Source organism: Drosophila obscura, unplaced genomic scaffold (genome assembly GCF_018151105.1).
Source record: "Drosophila obscura isolate BZ-5 IFL unplaced genomic scaffold, ASM1815110v1 contig_73, whole genome shotgun sequence".
NCBI lineage: Eukaryota > Metazoa > Arthropoda > Insecta > Diptera > Drosophilidae > Drosophila > Drosophila obscura.
In genome coordinates, this window is record NW_024542865.1 from 4,077,274 (window position 1) to 4,095,234 (window position 17,961).

At 44.5% G+C, this 17,961-nt stretch overlaps 2 protein-coding genes and 1 long non-coding RNA gene across 3 annotated transcripts; 1 reads left to right on the top strand and 2 right to left on the bottom strand.

Moving 5' to 3' along the window:
• Positions 1-5,894: 5,894 nt before the first annotated feature.
• LOC111065322 (sperm-associated antigen 7-like) lies at positions 5,895-6,889 on the top strand. Its single transcript, XM_022353432.2, has 2 exons — positions 5,895-6,007; positions 6,070-6,889. The coding sequence occupies exon 2, from the start codon at positions 6,086-6,088 to the stop codon at positions 6,701-6,703; it is 618 nt and encodes a 205-aa protein (XP_022209124.2). The 5' UTR covers positions 5,895-6,007; positions 6,070-6,085; the 3' UTR covers positions 6,704-6,889.
• Positions 6,890-7,081: 192 nt separating this feature from the next.
• On the bottom strand, positions 7,082-7,463 carry LOC111065323. Its single transcript, XR_002606984.2, has 2 exons — positions 7,371-7,463; positions 7,082-7,304 (listed from the first exon to the last, which is right to left on the bottom strand). It is a non-coding gene; the product is annotated as an uncharacterized LOC111065323 (long non-coding RNA).
• Positions 7,464-14,380: 6,917 nt separating this feature from the next.
• Positions 14,381-15,992, bottom strand: LOC111065294. The gene is made up of 3 exons (XM_041595498.1): positions 14,876-15,992; positions 14,755-14,802; positions 14,381-14,487 (listed from the first exon to the last, which is right to left on the bottom strand). The coding sequence occupies exons 1-3, from the start codon at positions 15,801-15,803 to the stop codon at positions 14,381-14,383; spliced, it is 1,083 nt and encodes a 360-aa protein (XP_041451432.1). The 5' UTR covers positions 15,804-15,992.
• Between the last annotated feature and the right edge of the window lie 1,969 nt (positions 15,993-17,961).

Genomic DNA, 17,961 nt, shown 5'->3' on the forward strand with positions numbered 1-17,961 from the left:
TGTGGATCTTTGGCTGTGGCTGAGAGACTGGCAACTCTGGCGATCGAATCAAACGACACGGAGATATTAAACTATTTTTTGCGGTAACCATGAACGCGACCACTACGAGCGGTTGGCAACGCCGACCACGGCGTCGCAGCGACGCCAGCCGCGACAGAGCAGAGGCAGCGAGCAACGAGGCAGCAGCCAACGACGAGGACGAGGACGAACGAGGACTAGGACGAGCTGGGGGCAGAATGTTAGCGACGCCTCATCATAATCATGGACGAAGGGTCCTGGGTCCGGGTCCAAGTCCACCCACTCCCACTGCCACTTCCGCAGCGCTGCTGCGACATTACCCCGCCCCCAAAATTGACGGCAGCAGCAGCCGCCTTCGTCTGCTGCTTCGTTTATATTATTTTTTTATTTTTTTGCTCCCGCTCTTGGGGTATATAATTCTTTCTTTCGTTTTTGGCTTAACATTTACCGCGAGAACCAGTAGCAGTGGTTTCTCCAAGGCAGCGACGCTGGCGCAGTAGTCGGCTGCGCAGCTGGCGCTGGCAGCGGCAACGGAAAGACGAAAAAGAAAAGCAAAAGCTTAGGCTAAGGCAAACGAAAAACCGAAAACCGAAAACCAAAACCAGAAAACGTCAACTGCACCACAAGCAGAAAGGCCGCAACGACATCTTCAAGTTGGTCCACCTCAACATTCACCACACCACCCACCCCACCCACCCACACACCCACACAGCCCCACAAACAGAGCAAGCAAGCAGCAGGTCCCACCCACTCCCAGCACAGGCCCAAGGAGCAGGCCCACCATTCAACTCAAGCTCAATTCGCGGCATAGAAAAATTGCGCTCAATTTTTTGGCGCACCTTTTGGACCCAAGGACTGGAAAAAATCTTGAGAGCACCAGAGAGGGTGAGTGCTGTCTTGAGTTGAGTTTTCCCCAGCTTTGGAAGGCGTTACGGAGTGGTGAACTTTCTCTCTGTGTGTGTGTACCCCCCGAGTACCCCCCCGCTTTTTTTTTGTTGCTGCTTATGAATTTCCATTAGAATTTTTTCTTAGCTCGCTTGCTGCGCGCAACCCCCATAAGAATTTTGTCTTGGAATTGACTCAAGCAGTGCAAAAAAATCTCAAACTTCGGCGCAAAGCAAAAAAAAAAAACAAAACAAAAAAAGGCTAGAGCGAAAGAAAGAAAGAAAGAAAGAAAAGAAAGTGGAAAGCAAAAGCGAAACGAGACGAGACGAGATGAGACGAAGCCAAGCCAACGCGGCTTTGCGGCAAGCCTCTAGCTAACCAGGAATTGCCGGCACCAGGAAAGAGAGAGAGAGCCGAGCCGAGCCGCGCCGCAGTGCAACAGAAAGAGAGAGTCTCAGCGCTGGGGCTGGCCGCACAGGAGCGAGTGAGAGAGGTGAAATCTTGCGGCTGCCATTTGCGGCCAAGAAGACGCAGTAGTAGTGTCCCCCACACCATCGCATGGGGGGGGCCCACCTAACCTTGAGTGAAAAATTGCAACCACATGAGGGTGGGGCAGAAGCAAGCACCGAGCACCGAGCACCGTGCCCCCCATGCCCCATGCCCCTCTCAGGGCGGAGTTTCCTTTTCGGTTCTTGACATTTCTTTTCGGATTCGGGCATTACTTTTCGTTTTGTTTTGTTTTGTTCTGGTTCTGGTTCTGTGCTGCTCTGCTCCTTTCGGTCGCTCAGCATATTAAGGATTCAACCCTCCTCCATTTTGCGGTTTTCTTCGCACCACGCGAAATATCCAAAAGATGCAAGAGGGAGGCGGTTGGCGGGTGGCGGGAGGCGGTCGTGCTACTGTGGTGGTAGTCGTGGTCTCCGTGGTGGTGGATGTGGATGTGGATGTGCATGTGTGTTTGTGTTTCTGTCAGTCGACGGTTGCGCAGCAGCTGAAGGGTGTCCTGTGTGTCCTGTGCCTGTGCCTGTGCCCGCCAGTGGTTGGGCATTATGAAACCGCAAGAATTATCATACGCTGCGGTCGATTACTATATCAAAACCCCTCTAATCAGGCAGCTCTGATGCTGACAGGCCGCTCCGCAACCACTATATGCCGGGCGGGTAACCGCAAGAGAGCCCCGCGGCCATCGACTTCTGGCCAACCAAAACTACGCGTTCCGCTCGAATTCTGGCAGCCAATGGGCGGATCTTGAGTCGCTCGCAAGGCGCGCTGCTCCAACAAAACCTTGGCAAAAGCCCACCGAGCCATGCAAAAATGGTGGAAAACCCAAAACGAGGCCAAAAGAGGTGCAGCCGGTAGAAAAAGTACAATGTTGCCTCCCCATTAAATATTTTTGCGCAAGTTGTCTTGTTTTCTTATAAACAATTTGCAGCATAAGTGAAATACCCAAAAAGAGTTTTTTATTTGTCAATTTAAATTAAAAAAAAGTATGTAAAAATAAATAAATATATAAGTAAATAAATCGTAGATCCTACACTGATTGATTAGTAGACTCACTGGCCTGCCATATTTATTTTTATAGGAATTGTTTTGTGTGTCTAATTTACCTTCAGCCTTTGTCCAGTACTTTTATTCAATTATTCTTCCATAAATTTAATTATATATGTCGTAAATGGCTGCAATATCTTTGTATAAACATGTTTACACAAGTCTCTCTTAGAAAGAACTTTATTTAAATCGATATTAAATAGGAACAATTTGATTCCATACACTCTAAGCTAGTACCATAATTGTCGCCATGTATTCATGGGTATACAAAAGTGTTCTGCACTTTACAGTGGCCACAATGTAACAAAGAATGACAATAAAATGTGAATGCAGTAATTATATTAATTTAATATAATATATATATAATATTTATTAATATATATTAAATATATTATGATAAAGTATTAAAAATGTATTTTCTTAAAGCGGAACCACCAATCTTTATGGTATATCAATCTAACCCCTCCCCAAAGACAGTGTCATTCCAATTAGGACATTTCTGCATATGTGAGTAGTGGGAATATATAGGTTTGTGTGCTTATCATTAGCCAAACACTCATGCACACTGACACACACACACACACACGGGGCTCATCGATAACATCCTTTCACAGACCAGCCCCCCCCCACACCCTTAAAACTGCCACTAGCCCAAGACCTGGTCTTGTGCCAGCCTCTGCAACAACAACAGAAGAAAACCAAGCCAATTAAAACGATAAACCAAAAATGCCCAGAGGCGTCAACCAAGAGGGTAAATAATAATGAGAACTGCAAGCGGCTGAACCAAGAACCAAGAACCAAGAAATTAAGGATCACTTTTTCAGGACGAAGCACCAAATACCCTTGCATATGCAACCGATAGAATATAGCTTCGAATTAAATACGAATAATATTTTCTGTCGATTCTACTCGTTCCTAATGGCAGCAATACGATAAAGATATTTCAGTGTTCCTACCTAAACCTATGGAACATCTAGTTTAAAAGATTAGATTTATTATTATTATATATTATATTATATTAATATATTATTATTTATATATTATATTATTATATAAATCAAATGAAGAAAACATCTACTTAGAGTATATTTTCTTTGTGTTTTATCAAACACTGCTGAATGCATCTGCGGTGTACGTGGAAATCATAGTGCCCCCCAACCCCCCCGCGCCGCCACTCTGGCCACTATGCAACGCCCCTCTTCCTGCAGCAGTCTATGCCCGCTGCCTGCGTCACCCAAGCGCTCAAGTGCCCGTAGTTAGAGGCAACAAAAGGCGTTCAAGTTGCAAGACCGCTAAGCAACGATCCACCAACAACCGCTGTACCCCCCACCCACACGAAAAACCCTACACCTCGTCTCTCCCTCTGCGGAGAGTGCGAAGGGGGTGGCAGGACAATTATGAAGCAAGTTGGTCCGCACTTCAAGGCAAAGAATGAGATTTTGTGCAAATAATTCCAAAGTGGAACGACAATGGATGGAAAGCGGCGACAAGTGGAATTCAAGTGTTGCAGGCAGGTGGGTCTGTGTTGGGTCTGTGCTGGGTGTGTTGGGTGGGGTGGTGCCACTTTTTTTAATGGCCTTCGGCGTGCCACCATCCAACCATGCTCTCACCCTCTCATGCCGCTCCTTCCGTCAGGCGTTTTGTGTTGATTTTTCTTTTAATTGTTGCGGATTTGCATTCTGACACATTTGTCAACCTCAACGTCGGTGGCACAAAAGGATGCCCTAGGAGGGCGGAGAAACAACTGGCACCGGGGGGCCCAGGAAGGAACCCTGGGATGAGGCAAGGTTGGTTTATTATTTATTAACCCAAAAGACACGGAAAGGGGTAGGCCAGTGTGTGTGTGTGTGTGTGTGTGTCAGGTCCGTTGGGATAATAATAAACGCCAACCAGTCGGCCAGAGAGTGCTCCCCCGCCCCCACTCAAGTCATTTGTCAACGAGGGAATAGAAGACCCAACAATGCAGACACTCGCACAAAAAATTGTCCACTTAAAGTTTATATTTTTTTTTTGTTATTTAATTTTTAGTAGCCCATATTTTGGCTACGATTAAACCACAAGAAACTGAAGCTTGCTGAAATATCTTTAGCTTAGCTTTCAATGCCCATCAAACTTTGATCTTTGGTGCAACAACTGACATGATTTTTTGTTTCAGTGCATGGCACGAGAATGGGAATGTGTGTGTCGTCGGTGTGTCGTTGTGTTTGAGTGACATGTGTCAAAACTGAAAAACTACGCGAATTTGTGTCAAATACCCTTGTCAGCACGTTTCAAGTGCTGCAACACTCTGGCCCCAAATGCCCTTTGCCCACTCCCTTAAAGCCATCCCGCCACTTCCCTAAGCTCCATCATAAAAAAAAAAAAACAATGATAAATACTCGCCAGGTAACAAACGTAAAGGAGGTAAAGGAGTGTGGGCAAGCGTTGGCGTAGTGTGTGTTTGTGTAAAAAGTTGAGAATTCTATGCGGAAATTTCGTCACGTCATAATGAAAGAGTTTGAATGGGGCAGGGTATGGTTTGGGATGTACAATGGAACAAGTTTTGGAAGCAGTTAAGTGTCTTCATCGAATAAGAAAACCAGATTTAGAGCAGAAACAAAACACAGATAGGTCGAATGAAGGAGTCGAACATTTGCTTAAATTAATTTGAACCACAATTAAGCTCAAGATTAACTGAAATGACAGACGGGGGCCCGGGACGGGAAAGCTTCGGAGCGAGCGATCGCGAGAGAAAGAGAGCGACAGAGAGAGAGCTTGGGCTTAGAGCTGCTCAACCGAGCTACGCGCGCGAGCGAAGCTTCGATGCAGGTAGCTGCAGGCACGAAGAAGGCGGCACAAAGAAACGAAAGCACGTATGCTGCTGCTGCCGCTGCCGCTAGCACTGCCGTGCATAATCATACATAGGACAATGTTTACAATGTATGCACTGTGGGCAAATAGTGCAAATAGTGGCCAATAATGATTTACGATGAGGCTGCTCCGCTCCGGCTTAGAAAACCCAACAGTTTATGATCCAGAAAGCAGCTTGGAAGGGACTGATAAACAGAAGTACCTTTTCCCAGTTGCATACACAAGCATGCATACTTACTTATGTATTAGGAGCTAAGATCTCAACCCATAACCTATGCATATTTAAGTTCTTTACACTAAGCTTCTGAAAAACAAAAATTGTAATAAAATTATTAATTGATTAATTGTAATAATATTTATAGCTAATTCAATTAATTAGTAAATAAAAAATCGCATGCTAAAATAATTAATTTGTGCATAGTGCAAGCAGCACAAATAATGCAAGCAGTCACCATAAATGCTCAACGAGTTGGCAGCTCATGCTCAGAAATTATTTGGTTTTTAAGCGGGCCTTTTGGCGCGCTGCTCTTGTCAATACATTATTTACTAGTATGTATATTTGTACACAACGAAAATAACTTCATTGGCTATCATTGAACAGTCAATACGTTTGATGTAACATTTTCACAACGAAAAATAACTTGACTAGCTATAGTTCAACAATTTGTTAAGCTCTGAATATTCGCTGAATATTCGCTGAACATTGGTAAGTAAATGGGGAACAGTGTGCGAGAGCCCGATATTAATCTAAGAATTCACAAATAAAAGCACAAATATCAGCAAAATGGATCAACGCGACTCAATACTGAATCCCACGGCGGCCCCTCTACCGACACCTGAGCAGATAGAGCAAATGAGGAAGAAGCTTGATGCCAAGGAAGAATTGCGAAATTTTCGAAAATCTGTCAGAAATCAAATCAACGAATTTGCCAAAGATGATCGGGCATATATCGAGTTGGAGGCCGTGGATAATGTGCATCGCATGGCCATTTATGATATTGCTGCAGAGGCCGGACTCGTTTCGCTCTTTTTGGAGCGCCAATCGTTGGTATACAAGAGGGAGCATTACCCCAGCGAGGATGAGATAAAAGCGCGTCAGAACGGTGAAGTCTGGAACGAGGAGAAGGCAAAAGAATGCGCCGAAAAAAGAAAAAGAGCGCAATTGGCCGAAAAGCCGTGCAAAAGAATGGCTATCCCAGCAGAAGCAGGCTGCGCCACAAACATAGAAAATACAGGGGGCAAGGTAAAGCCCGTGAGTGCCTGCAACGCTAGGCAGGGCGATCTGATAGGGACAACAAGGGCCCCCAAGACGGCCCTGGAGCAGCAGAAGCAACGTACGGCACTGCAGAAAGAACGGCAGCCACAACAGCAACAGAAGCAGCAGAAGCAGGAGCAACAATAGCAACAGCAGCAGCAGCCTCAGGAGTATCTTCCCATCGATCATCAAGAAAAGCAACTACATTTCACACACTAGTCTCTAGGACTGCCTCTTTATTTATAGGCACACACAACAACATAAAACAAAAAATGGTTTCTTGGGCATTGTGATTTCAGCAAATAAATACCAAACACACAGAAATAAATTGAAAAGGGTTTAGAAAGGAAGCTGCACGCACTTTACAGATGACTTCCATGTACTGGGGTTTCCATGTGACACAACCCATCGCCAGATCAGCCTCAGATATTCAGTGTCATGGGAGTGGTCCCCTTTGGGGCATCGCATGGGATGCTGCACCCTCATGGCAATGTAGCTTGGGCAGATCGAGTACGCAGAGTTGAGTTCAGTTTCTGCAGCCTGCAGCCTGCTGCCTGAAACCATCTTTATTTTCCATTCGCCCTACTTTCAATTGCACATTGCACCCAAGACTTGCTGCCTCATTGTATGGCACAGGCCGGCACCATTTAGCTGCCCGCACATGGGCGAATCTATCAGACTGGTTGCGTCACTATATTCGTCCTGATATTAGCATACATATTTGCATATTGCTTTCCTTACAGTTCTCCTTAGGAAGAGTTCCACGGTATAAAGTTGGGCAATAATATTATATTATTATTAAAATAATAAATACCTTCCTTCCAAAACGAAATTTTTGACTTGTTGGGATGCAGGCAGGTTAATTATTTACATTTTTGAAAGATTCTTGAAAGGAGGTTTTTTGTTTTTCCCTTTTTAATTTTTGTTTTTTTTTTTATTTTTTTGGTATATAACTTCTTTAAATCTTGTACCCTTAGCTGCTATTCTGTTTGTTACAAAACTCAGCAAATATTTAGATGAATTTTATTTATTCTTCAAAGTGGGCCAAGAAAACTGAATGTCACAATATTTATGTTTTATACTTGATATCAGAAATCATAGCAACTAAATACCATTGCAAAAGCTGTCGACCAGATAGTTATTCATAAATTAAACTATTACACACAGTAATAAAAATAATATTCACCCAAATTGCGCATTAAATAATTGTGAGTAAATAACAAAGAAAACCAAAGAAAACCGAGATAAAATTTTAACTTTTAGCACAGAACCTCACAGCGATGACAGAAGGCAAGTTGGAAGCCCTGGCGGATAGTTACTTAGACGATTCAAATTCAGTGCTCCCAAACGATCGGGCATCTCCGAAGGAGCTTATCAATTGTCTACAAAAAACCAAAATTCCTCGCCCCCTAACAGGGGGCCCCCACGCAAAGCCACGCCGGTTTAATCCATTTTTATATGAGAAGCAGCAGCTTTCCGAATCAGAATATCTTAAGACTCGTACAACGCTGAGCAGCTGCACAATTCAGGCGATTTTTTCCGATGGCTATTATGGGTATTATTCATGGAAGCCCATGGGGCGCATTATTTATCTGCCGAACACCAAAATTCCTGAGCCTGTGCTATTGGGCCGCTATGTGCTTCCACGTAAATATAGAATGATCTTCCCCTCAAACAATGATTGGTCACATGCACTATAAACGTTTGCTCCTGTTCGCTGATGTTTGTTTTGTTTGCCTTTTAATATAAATAAATATTATTAATTGCAAAAGTGCCACATACTCTTTTGTTTAGCTTCTGCAAAGTTTTATTTACGATAAAAAATAAGTTATTTTTATTAGGTATAAGTTAGCCAGAAATATGACTCTTCCAGCCCTCTTTTTTGGCTTCAACTGTAACTAAAGAATTACCAAAAAATATTTGCAGCCCTTAGGCGAGTGTCAAGTGCCGTAAAAACCTCTGCCGCCCATCCAATCAACCACCAAAGACAGCCCATATACCATATCCAATCATAAACAAAAAATATAAATGGCAAAAACTGCAATTTCACAAAATTTCGCAAAGTTCACATTAAGCGTTGGCCGTTTATTTATTTTTTGTTTTTTTTTTTTTTAGCAGTGTGTGTGATCTGTTTGGTGACGAGTAACGGAGTCTATAAAACGTGCAGGTCCATAAAAAACAACAACAACAACAACGACAGCAACAAAAATCGCACTGAAATCTATCGGATCGGTTGCCAAAAAAACAAATCATAAAACGCGGTTTACAGCTCCCATGTGTGTAATCGGCGACGTTTAACGTGGCTCTGGCGACGTCTATGGGGGGCTGCCACTCGCCCTGGATTGAGGGGGAGAATATGACTGAGACACAGCCATTTTCACCCACCACACGTACACACAAACACACACACACACACACACACGCACATACATATGTACTATATGCTTGCAGCATTTTGGCGGGTCTGGGAATCGTCCTGGGAATATTCACAAAAGTTGCAGGCTAACAATTTTAAAGTAGAAACAAAAAAAAAATTGTAAAATAAAACAAATTGAAATCTTATTTTGATTTCTTTACGGCGGGGCTCAATCACAATTTTGATATGAGTTTAATGGGTATGCTTGAGGGCAGAGAAAAGGGGCGGAGGCAGGCGCTGGAGGTGGTTCGAATAGTCGGTTAATGCATGCAGAGCTATCCACCGATCTGCTGGCTATTTTTCAGCTTCAATTTTCTGGTAGGTTTTTGGTCTGCCAATTATGAGACCCAAACATTACTTCTCTGCCATATCCCTATCCCATATGCTAGGGCTCCTCAAGAAACCATTCTGCACTCCCAAATATGTCTCCTTCCGCTCTGCTGTGCTCAGTTCTCAGAGCACCTTCCGGCTCCTGCAGCTTCCGCTACTGCATACACATCCAAGGGTCCGAGTGCGAGCCATAAAAAAGTGCCGAGCTGTTGGTGCGTGCCAAGCATAGCTAAAATCGAAAATCCATATTTGTTTTAATGGTCGCCGGCAACAGGAAGACCTGGACTCGAAGAATGACAATAACCATAAGGCCTGGGCATAATAATAAGCGACTAAGTGAGTGGTTGAGTGGGTGACAGCATGGGCATGGGCATGGGCATGGGCATGGGCATGGGGATGGGCCTCAATAATGACCAGAAGCGTTCAAGAAATGCTAGCCAAACGTGCTCGATATTCAATAACCACACAGGATGGCCGGGGTATGGCTGGGGTATGGCAGGGGTATGGCTGGGGTACGGTTGGGGGGGTGTGGGTCAGGACATAAAAAATTGAATTGAACATTTCCTGGGTACGAAAAGTTGTAGCGCTTATGGCAACCATGTGGGCAACCGGACAACGGCCCATGACTGACCCATTCAATTAAGCATGAAAAAAAAAAGAAGCGAAGATGTAAAAGGGCGTGTGTGTGTGTGTGTGTGTGTGGGGGGGACAGTGGACGTGCCATGGATAGTCCATAAAAAAAGGACATCACTTAAAGGAGGTTCAGAGCTTCGGTATTTTGGGGGGAGGGGCAGGGAACTCTATCCAGGCCGCAACAAAACACGCATCACTTGTCACACATACTTAGCAGGCGGCCCAGAGGCAGCCCGAGGGGTAGAGCCAGTGCCAGTCGAGTCCAGCCAATGGCATGGACACCACTCAGCCAAGCCAAGCGGCAGTGGCAGTGCCAGTGGCCCCCTCATTGTCATGTCCTGGTGTTGTTATTGAGGTGTAATACAATTTTTTGCCATGATACCCCATAACAATGGCAGAAGCGCGCGAGACACGCAGAGAGAGAGAGAGAGAGAGAGAGACACAGAGAGACGAAGAGACAGAGAGGAGAAACGCAATCGGAAAAGGATAACGAGGACGGTCACATATGGCGGCATAAGTTTCCCCAAAAGTGTGTGCATGGGCACTGGACAAAGCAGTAGCAGGGGGTGGTGCGGGAAAGGGACACAACGCATAAACTTGCAATTGAGCCAATTTGTAAAAGTGCGGCAAGCCCATTAACAAGAGTCACGACACAGTGTCCTGGGCAGGCATCATTGGACGGAAACGGAGCTGCCTGTCTGTCTGTCTGTCTGTCTGTCTGTCTGTCGTCGTCCAGGGCTAAAATCGAACGGAAGCCGGAACACCTGCTCCACTCTCCCAGCCCTATACAAATCCCCGACCCGACCCGACCCGAACCAGACTTAGACAACCCCCCCCCTAGCCCTGCTCATTGGTCATCATTGAAAGGCTTTTGGCTTGGGGTTTGCAGCGGCAGCGGCAGCATCTACTTTGCATTACAAGCGCCCACATTAAAATTAAAATAAAGTTTTCCACTCTTATGCGAGTGGCAGAGGGGGTGGGGGAGTGGGCGGGGTGTGGATAATATCCCTTTCAGTCCTTTCCTCTGGTTCGTACATTTGTTGTTTTTTTTTTTCTGTTTTTTCGTAGAACTACTCGTACAAATAAATCTAAAACTCGCACATTTCTGATGGATATGGACCACGTTCAGGACTTACGGAGCACGACAGTGGCAGGATGCTGGCTGGGGTGTGGGTGGGGGTGTGGGGTCAGTGTTGCATGGTTGAGATATGCCAGGATACGGGTCCAGCCGCAGTTGGCAATTCGCAGTTTTACTCGTATTTTTGCATTTACATCAGCCCACATGCATTATGCATACATATATACTTACACATATAGAGGAATCTACATGCACACACACACACACACACACACACACATATATTTATGTATATCTATCTGCGTCTGATGCTGTGCGTGTGTGCTCCTTTTTGGGCTCCTTTGTATACACTCTCCCACGCTGAGGTTGAAGCACGCTTTTGAGTTGATTTTAAGACAACCTTTTGGTGCAGCTATTTATTTATTTTCCACACAAAAAATAACTCCTTAAAATATTAAATTTCTTTCCATTTAAAATATATCATATGTATATGAAAATGTATTCAAATTAATTACTTAAGTTTTTTTAAATATATTTTTTTAAATGCATAATTTGAAATTATTTATTTCCTGTCATTTATTTATTTTATTTATTTTTATTTTATTTATTTTTATTTTATTTATATATATATTATATTTTTATTAATATTATAATACCCCTCCGAATGTCTGCTTAACTGGCATATTGCTAAATTAAAACCCCTTGCTCAGAGGCTTGTAGAGTATAGCATATGCCATCATCATCGTCATATCTGCATTATACGTGAGCTTTACTTAACATTTTCTTGTTGAATTTTCTGTTCAGTTGCTTTTTCTTTGTCCCTTTTTTTTGTACTTTGTTTTTGCTGTTGTTGTCTTCACTTTGGACTTTAAAACAAAGCGCAGGACACAACAAGAGGATGGCGCATGGGGGCAGGGACAAACAACAGCAAAAAAAAGAAAAGAAAGAAAGAGAAATGGATAAAAAAGAAATAAAGTATGCAAAAAGAGTGAAACAAAAATACTTTGGGCACAAAGGATGCAAGGGATAAAATAATATCCTTAAGCTACAAATGCAACATGAATTTGTCTTTGCTCGACCATTTCCATGTCCCCGCCCCGCACACCCCCCATCCATAGCTGCCTCTCACATACCCATCCCACAATGCGTCCCCACACGCAGCTGTGCTGTTGCTCTTTCTTCGAAAAAAGACAACAAAAACAACAACAACAACAACAACAAAGTTCTACATACGTACGTACATATATCGCATCTGCAGGAACGAGATGAAAACATGAGTTAAGATATCCACGATCCGACTATGAGATATCTTTTAAAAGAAAAAAAGAAATAAGGTTTATGTATATTTTACTAAATTAATAATTATTTATTAAAATATATGCAATAGCAAAGATATTTAATAGATATAATATTTATGCATTTTCAGCATCAGGAGACATCACAATCTTTCTATCACAATTTTTATTTTAAGCCTATATACTATAATACCTAAAATAGTAATTATATTTATTGACTTTTGGCTTTGTTTTATTTAATTCTAGATTACCTATATATATTGTTTTTTTACTTTGTTTTATTTAAATCCATATTGCCTATATTTATTGCATTTATTTACATGTATTCCATATGCTCGTTAGCCTCTACGATTAAAGGGTATCAAAAGGATACTCGAACTTTACAAATGCATGCACATTAGAGAGATTTGCTGTGTGCGTGTGTGGGAGCTTTACTTTCACACACACACACACACACACACACATAAAGCCAACGACTTTGGCGTCCTTTGGTCCTTTTTTTGCCTTTGCCTTTTGCTTCGACACTTATTTTAATTTATTTCATTTTCATTTATGTACAACGCTTCAAACGTCCTCCAGTTCTCCTTTACATGTGCTCTATCGGTCTGTCTGTGTGTAATTAAATAAAAACAGCCTTAAAGCAGGGTCACACGCACACGCACACACACACACTCATAATGGGTGTACATTCTTCAGCAGTCTTTTATTTTAATTGCCCTTCAGCTATGGATACGATTATTCCAAGCTTATCCATGCAAGCAGCAACACAGTCTGTTAATTACGAGAAAACAAAGAAAGTATCAGGGTCCCAATTGGCAAGTTATTAAAGTTAATGGATAACTAATTCAAAACAACAAATCTCAGCTCTCAGGACAATGAGCTTTGTTCGCTTTCAATATTCAAATTGATATTGAAACTATCACATTTGTGCACAAGGAAAAATATTAAAAGTACGCACAGACTAATGACTGAGAATTATAAAATAATACTACACACGTACGCGTATCGTTAATAGGGATCTGCAGCTACTTAAGTACTATCTGGCGAACGTGTAAAGGGTTTGCCAAAATAATTTAAGTTCATGTGTGTGCACTGCATATTGAACTGAGCATTCAATTTAATTCCTAAAATCTATGATCTATTTATGTAGATTTACGCAGAGATAACTAATTAGATTTATATAGAATTATACTTAGAATACTTAGTACATATTACGATTCTCTATCAGTCTTTAAATTTCGATGCATTTTCACATTTGCCAGCATTTTTAATGTATCGGATATACCCACTCGAAACTAATTTAATTCTTTTGGACCCATATGATACGTGAATAAATACAGACAGATATTTAAATGGACAGCGAATTGAGGTACATGTGTGACTAGATCAGGCATACTGCCAAGAGCTATCACAGTTTTTGGCCAGGCAATGATTTTGCCAATTAATATTTGAGTATTTTGTACATATAGCCATTAAATATAATGATCAAGATATATAATGAACATAATAATAGTCGTATGTTCCATATGTTTGTGTGCTCTATTCAAATAAATTTCTTTCTGACTGAATTAAACTTTGCAATCTTACCAGAAAGGAATATAGAAATGCCATTGCTCAAAGGTCTGCCATTCTTTTGGACTTGTAAAGGTAAATACTTAGTTGTATACTTACATACAGGCAAAATAAATATAAATTATAGACCTTTGCAGAATCCACGCATTGCGTATTTTAATGGATAGCTTTGAACATTTATCATCAGGCTGTGGTTGGCTGCATGCCAGAGGGGCAATTTCGGAAGGGAATCGTTACAGTTTTTACAATTACATTTCTTTGTTCTTTTGTTGAATCGATTCTGTGTCCTTTTTGGGTGAAATATTAATACTATTTTGAGCTGCGATCAATAGGATCGACATATAAATATTATTTGTTGTTAAAAGCTGATCAAATTTCGTCTCTCTTCAATCGAATTTGTACGAAACATGAATACAATTTTGACCTGTGATCAGCAGCAGCAGAAGCAGCAGCAGTTATATCTAAACTATAAAACTATCCGAATAAAATGCAATTAAAGTTTATCCCAAGTTCTCCTTGTTTGAGCGGACAAAGTATCCATCCCCTGTGCCTCCATTGGTCACCGACAGCTGGCTGTGGTCATCCCCGACGTGGGTGTCCTCTTCGGCTAAGGGAAACAAGAAACAAAACAAAGGATGAGTAATAGCAATAATGGGGGGTGGGGGGGAGACAATCTCAATCAGTAACACCGGCGGGCGGGGGCCCCCCCGCCGGCACCGCTACTTACCCCCCACCCACCCGGGGGGTCGGCGGGGGGTGGCCGGGGGCGGGCGGGCGGCGGGCACCGGCAACCTCCACCCATCAGTCGGGCCCCGTGGGCCCCCCCCCCCCCCCGCCCCCCCTGGGCGGGGCCCCCACGGGCGGCCCGGGGCACCGCGGGGTGGCACTGACCCACCATTCTCACTGCCAATTGTCGGACGCACTGTAACGGGAATGGGAACGGGAATGGGAGCGGATGAAGAAGCCACGATCCAAGCCACGATTATTCCACTTACCATTCGGTCCGAAGGGAACCAGGGCTCCGCTGGTTCCCAGGCAGCCATTGGACGGATAATTTGGCTTTGCCACTTGCCCCATGCTCGGAGTCGCAAGTGTGCGACGCACGGCGCAGCAAGGGGCTGGGAAGAGGCGGCCGGACTGCTGTGGAATCCGGTGGCCCAGTGCCTGCAAGCAGTGACGGCACATCTGCTGCATGCTGCCCTGTGGCTGCAGCCGAGCTTGTGGTGGCTGCATGGGTGCCTGTGGCTGTACCTGTGGCTGTTCCCGTGCCTGTGCCTGTGCCTGGTTCTCAATGGGCATGCGCCACTCGTCCGACAAGCGCCAACGGTCCGACATGCGCCGTTGCCGCTGCCGTTGCATGTGCGCAAGCGTTGCGTTGGCTTCGTTGTTTATGGTCTGGAAAATGTCCAGCAAATCGAGCACCGGTATAATGTTCTGGTTGGAGTCCAGCAGTGGTGGCATCATCTGGCTATTGAATGAAGCGCGCGCAGCCGGGCCACTTTGTGCTGCCTGTGGCAGTGCGTATATGGGAGCCAGCAGCGGGTCACGTTCTGCTCCAGCCGCTTGATGTGGATTGGCTGCCCCGTTTGCTTGCTCCCCTGCAATGGGAGCAAACGGCAGCAGTGACGGGCCAAGAAACTCAACATCTCGGACATCGTCCGGCACGTGAACGGGGCCGCCGAAAAGAATTTCCCTCAAGTCAGTTGCCGGCGATTGTATGGCTCCTGGCAATGGTGGCTGTGCCCCGTTGCGGTTGTGCATCGGCTCCTGGCTCGGTGCGGCGCTGTTGATCCACACAGATGAGCCACGAACCTCCTGCTGCCGTTCAGCTGCTGTGGCAGAGCCAGAGGCAGAGGCAGGCGGCACTGCAGGGCAACCTCTGAGCACGTCAGCGAATGTGGGCTGCGGTGGTAGGTCCGACATTGTTGCGTAGATCGTTGAATGTCACTTCACTTCGTCACACGGAATAGCTCACAAAGAATATATACGCATATATATTCTGAATCACAGATAAAATGATTTTACTTTGCCAGAAAACGAGGCGGCCGTCAGAGTTACAGGAAAAAGGAAACGTGCGTGTTATCGATAGGTTTTTCGGGACTTGCATTTCAAGATGGCGATGTGTCGTAAATCAGAGCTTCTGTCAGTGTTGAGCAGCAGTGTTAGTTAGTGTTGCTAGTGTAAGCACTCGTTTGAATTTATTTCGTGTATTGCAAATTTTGTGTTAAAAATTGTTGATAGAATGTCGCGGGAGTATGGCAACAGCCACAGCCACAGCCACAGCCTCAGAGCCATGAAGCTGCCCAAGGCTCTGAGCTCGTCCACTTCAATGATGGATCGCAAGCCTTTGTCGCCAGCAGCCGCCTACGCCAAGTGGGCCAGTCGCGAGATGACCCAGCGGACGAGATGCATGGAGACCAACAAAGAAGTATCCCAGTCCGTGCAGAAGTCTGCGGCAAAGGTGGCAAAGCCGAAATTGGTGCGTCTGGCGCCTCGTCAAGTGGAACAGGCAGTGCACTGGGAGGGCAGTTCCCCCACGCCAAGTGTCACCTTCTTGCCCAAGTCGCAGCTGTGGCCGGAGGAGATGCCCGAAATGATACAGCGACCTGCCGAAGTGGACGATGAACCGCCGCAGGTGCGCGCACCACCGCCATCGCCGCGTCTACGTAACTTGGACCTCAATCAGAAGGCCTTCTCGCGGCTCTTTGACGATGCAGTGGCCACCACCAAGCGGCGTCAGCAGCATGCCAATGCCGGCCAATGCTGACGGGCCAATGCTGACGGGCCAATTTGTATTATTTTATTATTCAGTTTCAAATAATTAAATTGAATGTTTTTTAAACTTGACTGCTGACTGTATTGTGCAACACTGGCACTTACTATCCATATGCAATCAGATCGGTCGATCGATCGGTTTTTTATTGATCGCTGTGATTATTTACTTAGTTATATTCACATTTTTAGAATAGCATTTAAATCTTGAATTATACGATTTATAGCCTGTTTACACTAGGGTTGAGCTATTGAGTTACAGCGAGAACAGCGTTGATATTCGGAAAATCGAACAAACGCAACCATAGCTCAGCTTTTGGCCACCACTTGGCCCTACTTGAGGCACTACTTGAGAAAAAATGATGTTTTCCAGCAGAACACAGAGCACCCAGCCAGCAAAATTGTATCCGCAAAGGAAGACAGTCGATAAATTCTGCACTGCAACGCTGCTCCCAGCTCAACTGGAAGGCCAGCTTGACGCATATAGTTTTCTCGCTCTGACTGCAGGCATTTCCCATAAGGCTATCTCTATCTCTATTTCTGCAGCTAGTCAGTCAGCAAAGTCCATTATTGGTGCGGAAAAACTCTCGCATCGACTGCTGAAAATCTTTATACATAATATTTCAAGACGCAACAATCTGAGTCTGCCAATGTGATCGCCTTTTCTGCGTATTTGCGTCTCTAATAACCCTTTCCCACTGGCTGCGTTTCCTATCGATATCGGACGCAAGGAAGCAGGACGCAGCACCAGTGTAAACAGGCTAAAAAACAACACAAATTCTCAATTTTCTCCCGAACATAGGAGGCTGTGTGGAGCCGAGACTGTATAGCTCAGCCGATTCCCCATTTGATTCAGTAACAAACAACAAGCAGACAAGTAAACAAGTAAACAACAATAAATTTATTCCAAAAAACTCATTTTCAAACATTAAAAAGGCAAAACGAATTAAAACAAAACGTAATTATGGACTTTGATGGCGGCCCAGCTACACGAACCCGTTCAAAATGCCGTGCACGCAGCTTGGCTCCAGCAAGCAATGCCCGTACGACCTGTCGTGCCACAAGCCGTGCAGCACAGCCGAAAAGCCGTACACCAAGCTGTGTGAAGGCAAAGGGACCACAGCCGGCCAAGAATATCAAGCAACGGAAGGGCAAGAACACTAAGACACCTTCTGCTCGTCTTCGACGCACACCGAAAGCAGCCGTCAAGGGAGGAAAAAAGCCAAAAGCCAAACCGAAGTCGAAATCGAAGAAGAAGGGTGTTCCCTTAAAAAAGTGTACATGCTCACCATCGGCGTTGATCGACGAT

Bases quoted from the DNA above. Each gene is read 5' to 3' on its own strand.
- LOC111065322 (XM_022353432.2), top strand. From the start codon at position 6,086: ATGGATCAACGCGACTCAATACTGAATCCCACGGCGGCCCCTCTACCG.
- LOC111065294 (XM_041595498.1), bottom strand. From the start codon at position 15,803: ATGTCGGACCTACCACCGCAGCCCACATTCGCTGACGTGCTCAGAGGT. The intron at 14,803-14,875 runs GTAAGTGGAATA...TTCCCGTTACAG, and splicing joins GGTTCCCTTCGGACCGAATG to TGCGTCCGACAATTGGCAGT. The intron at 14,488-14,754 runs GTGCCCCGGGCC...TGTTTCCCTTAG, and splicing joins TGGGTCAGTGCCACCCCGCG to CCGAAGAGGACACCCACGTC.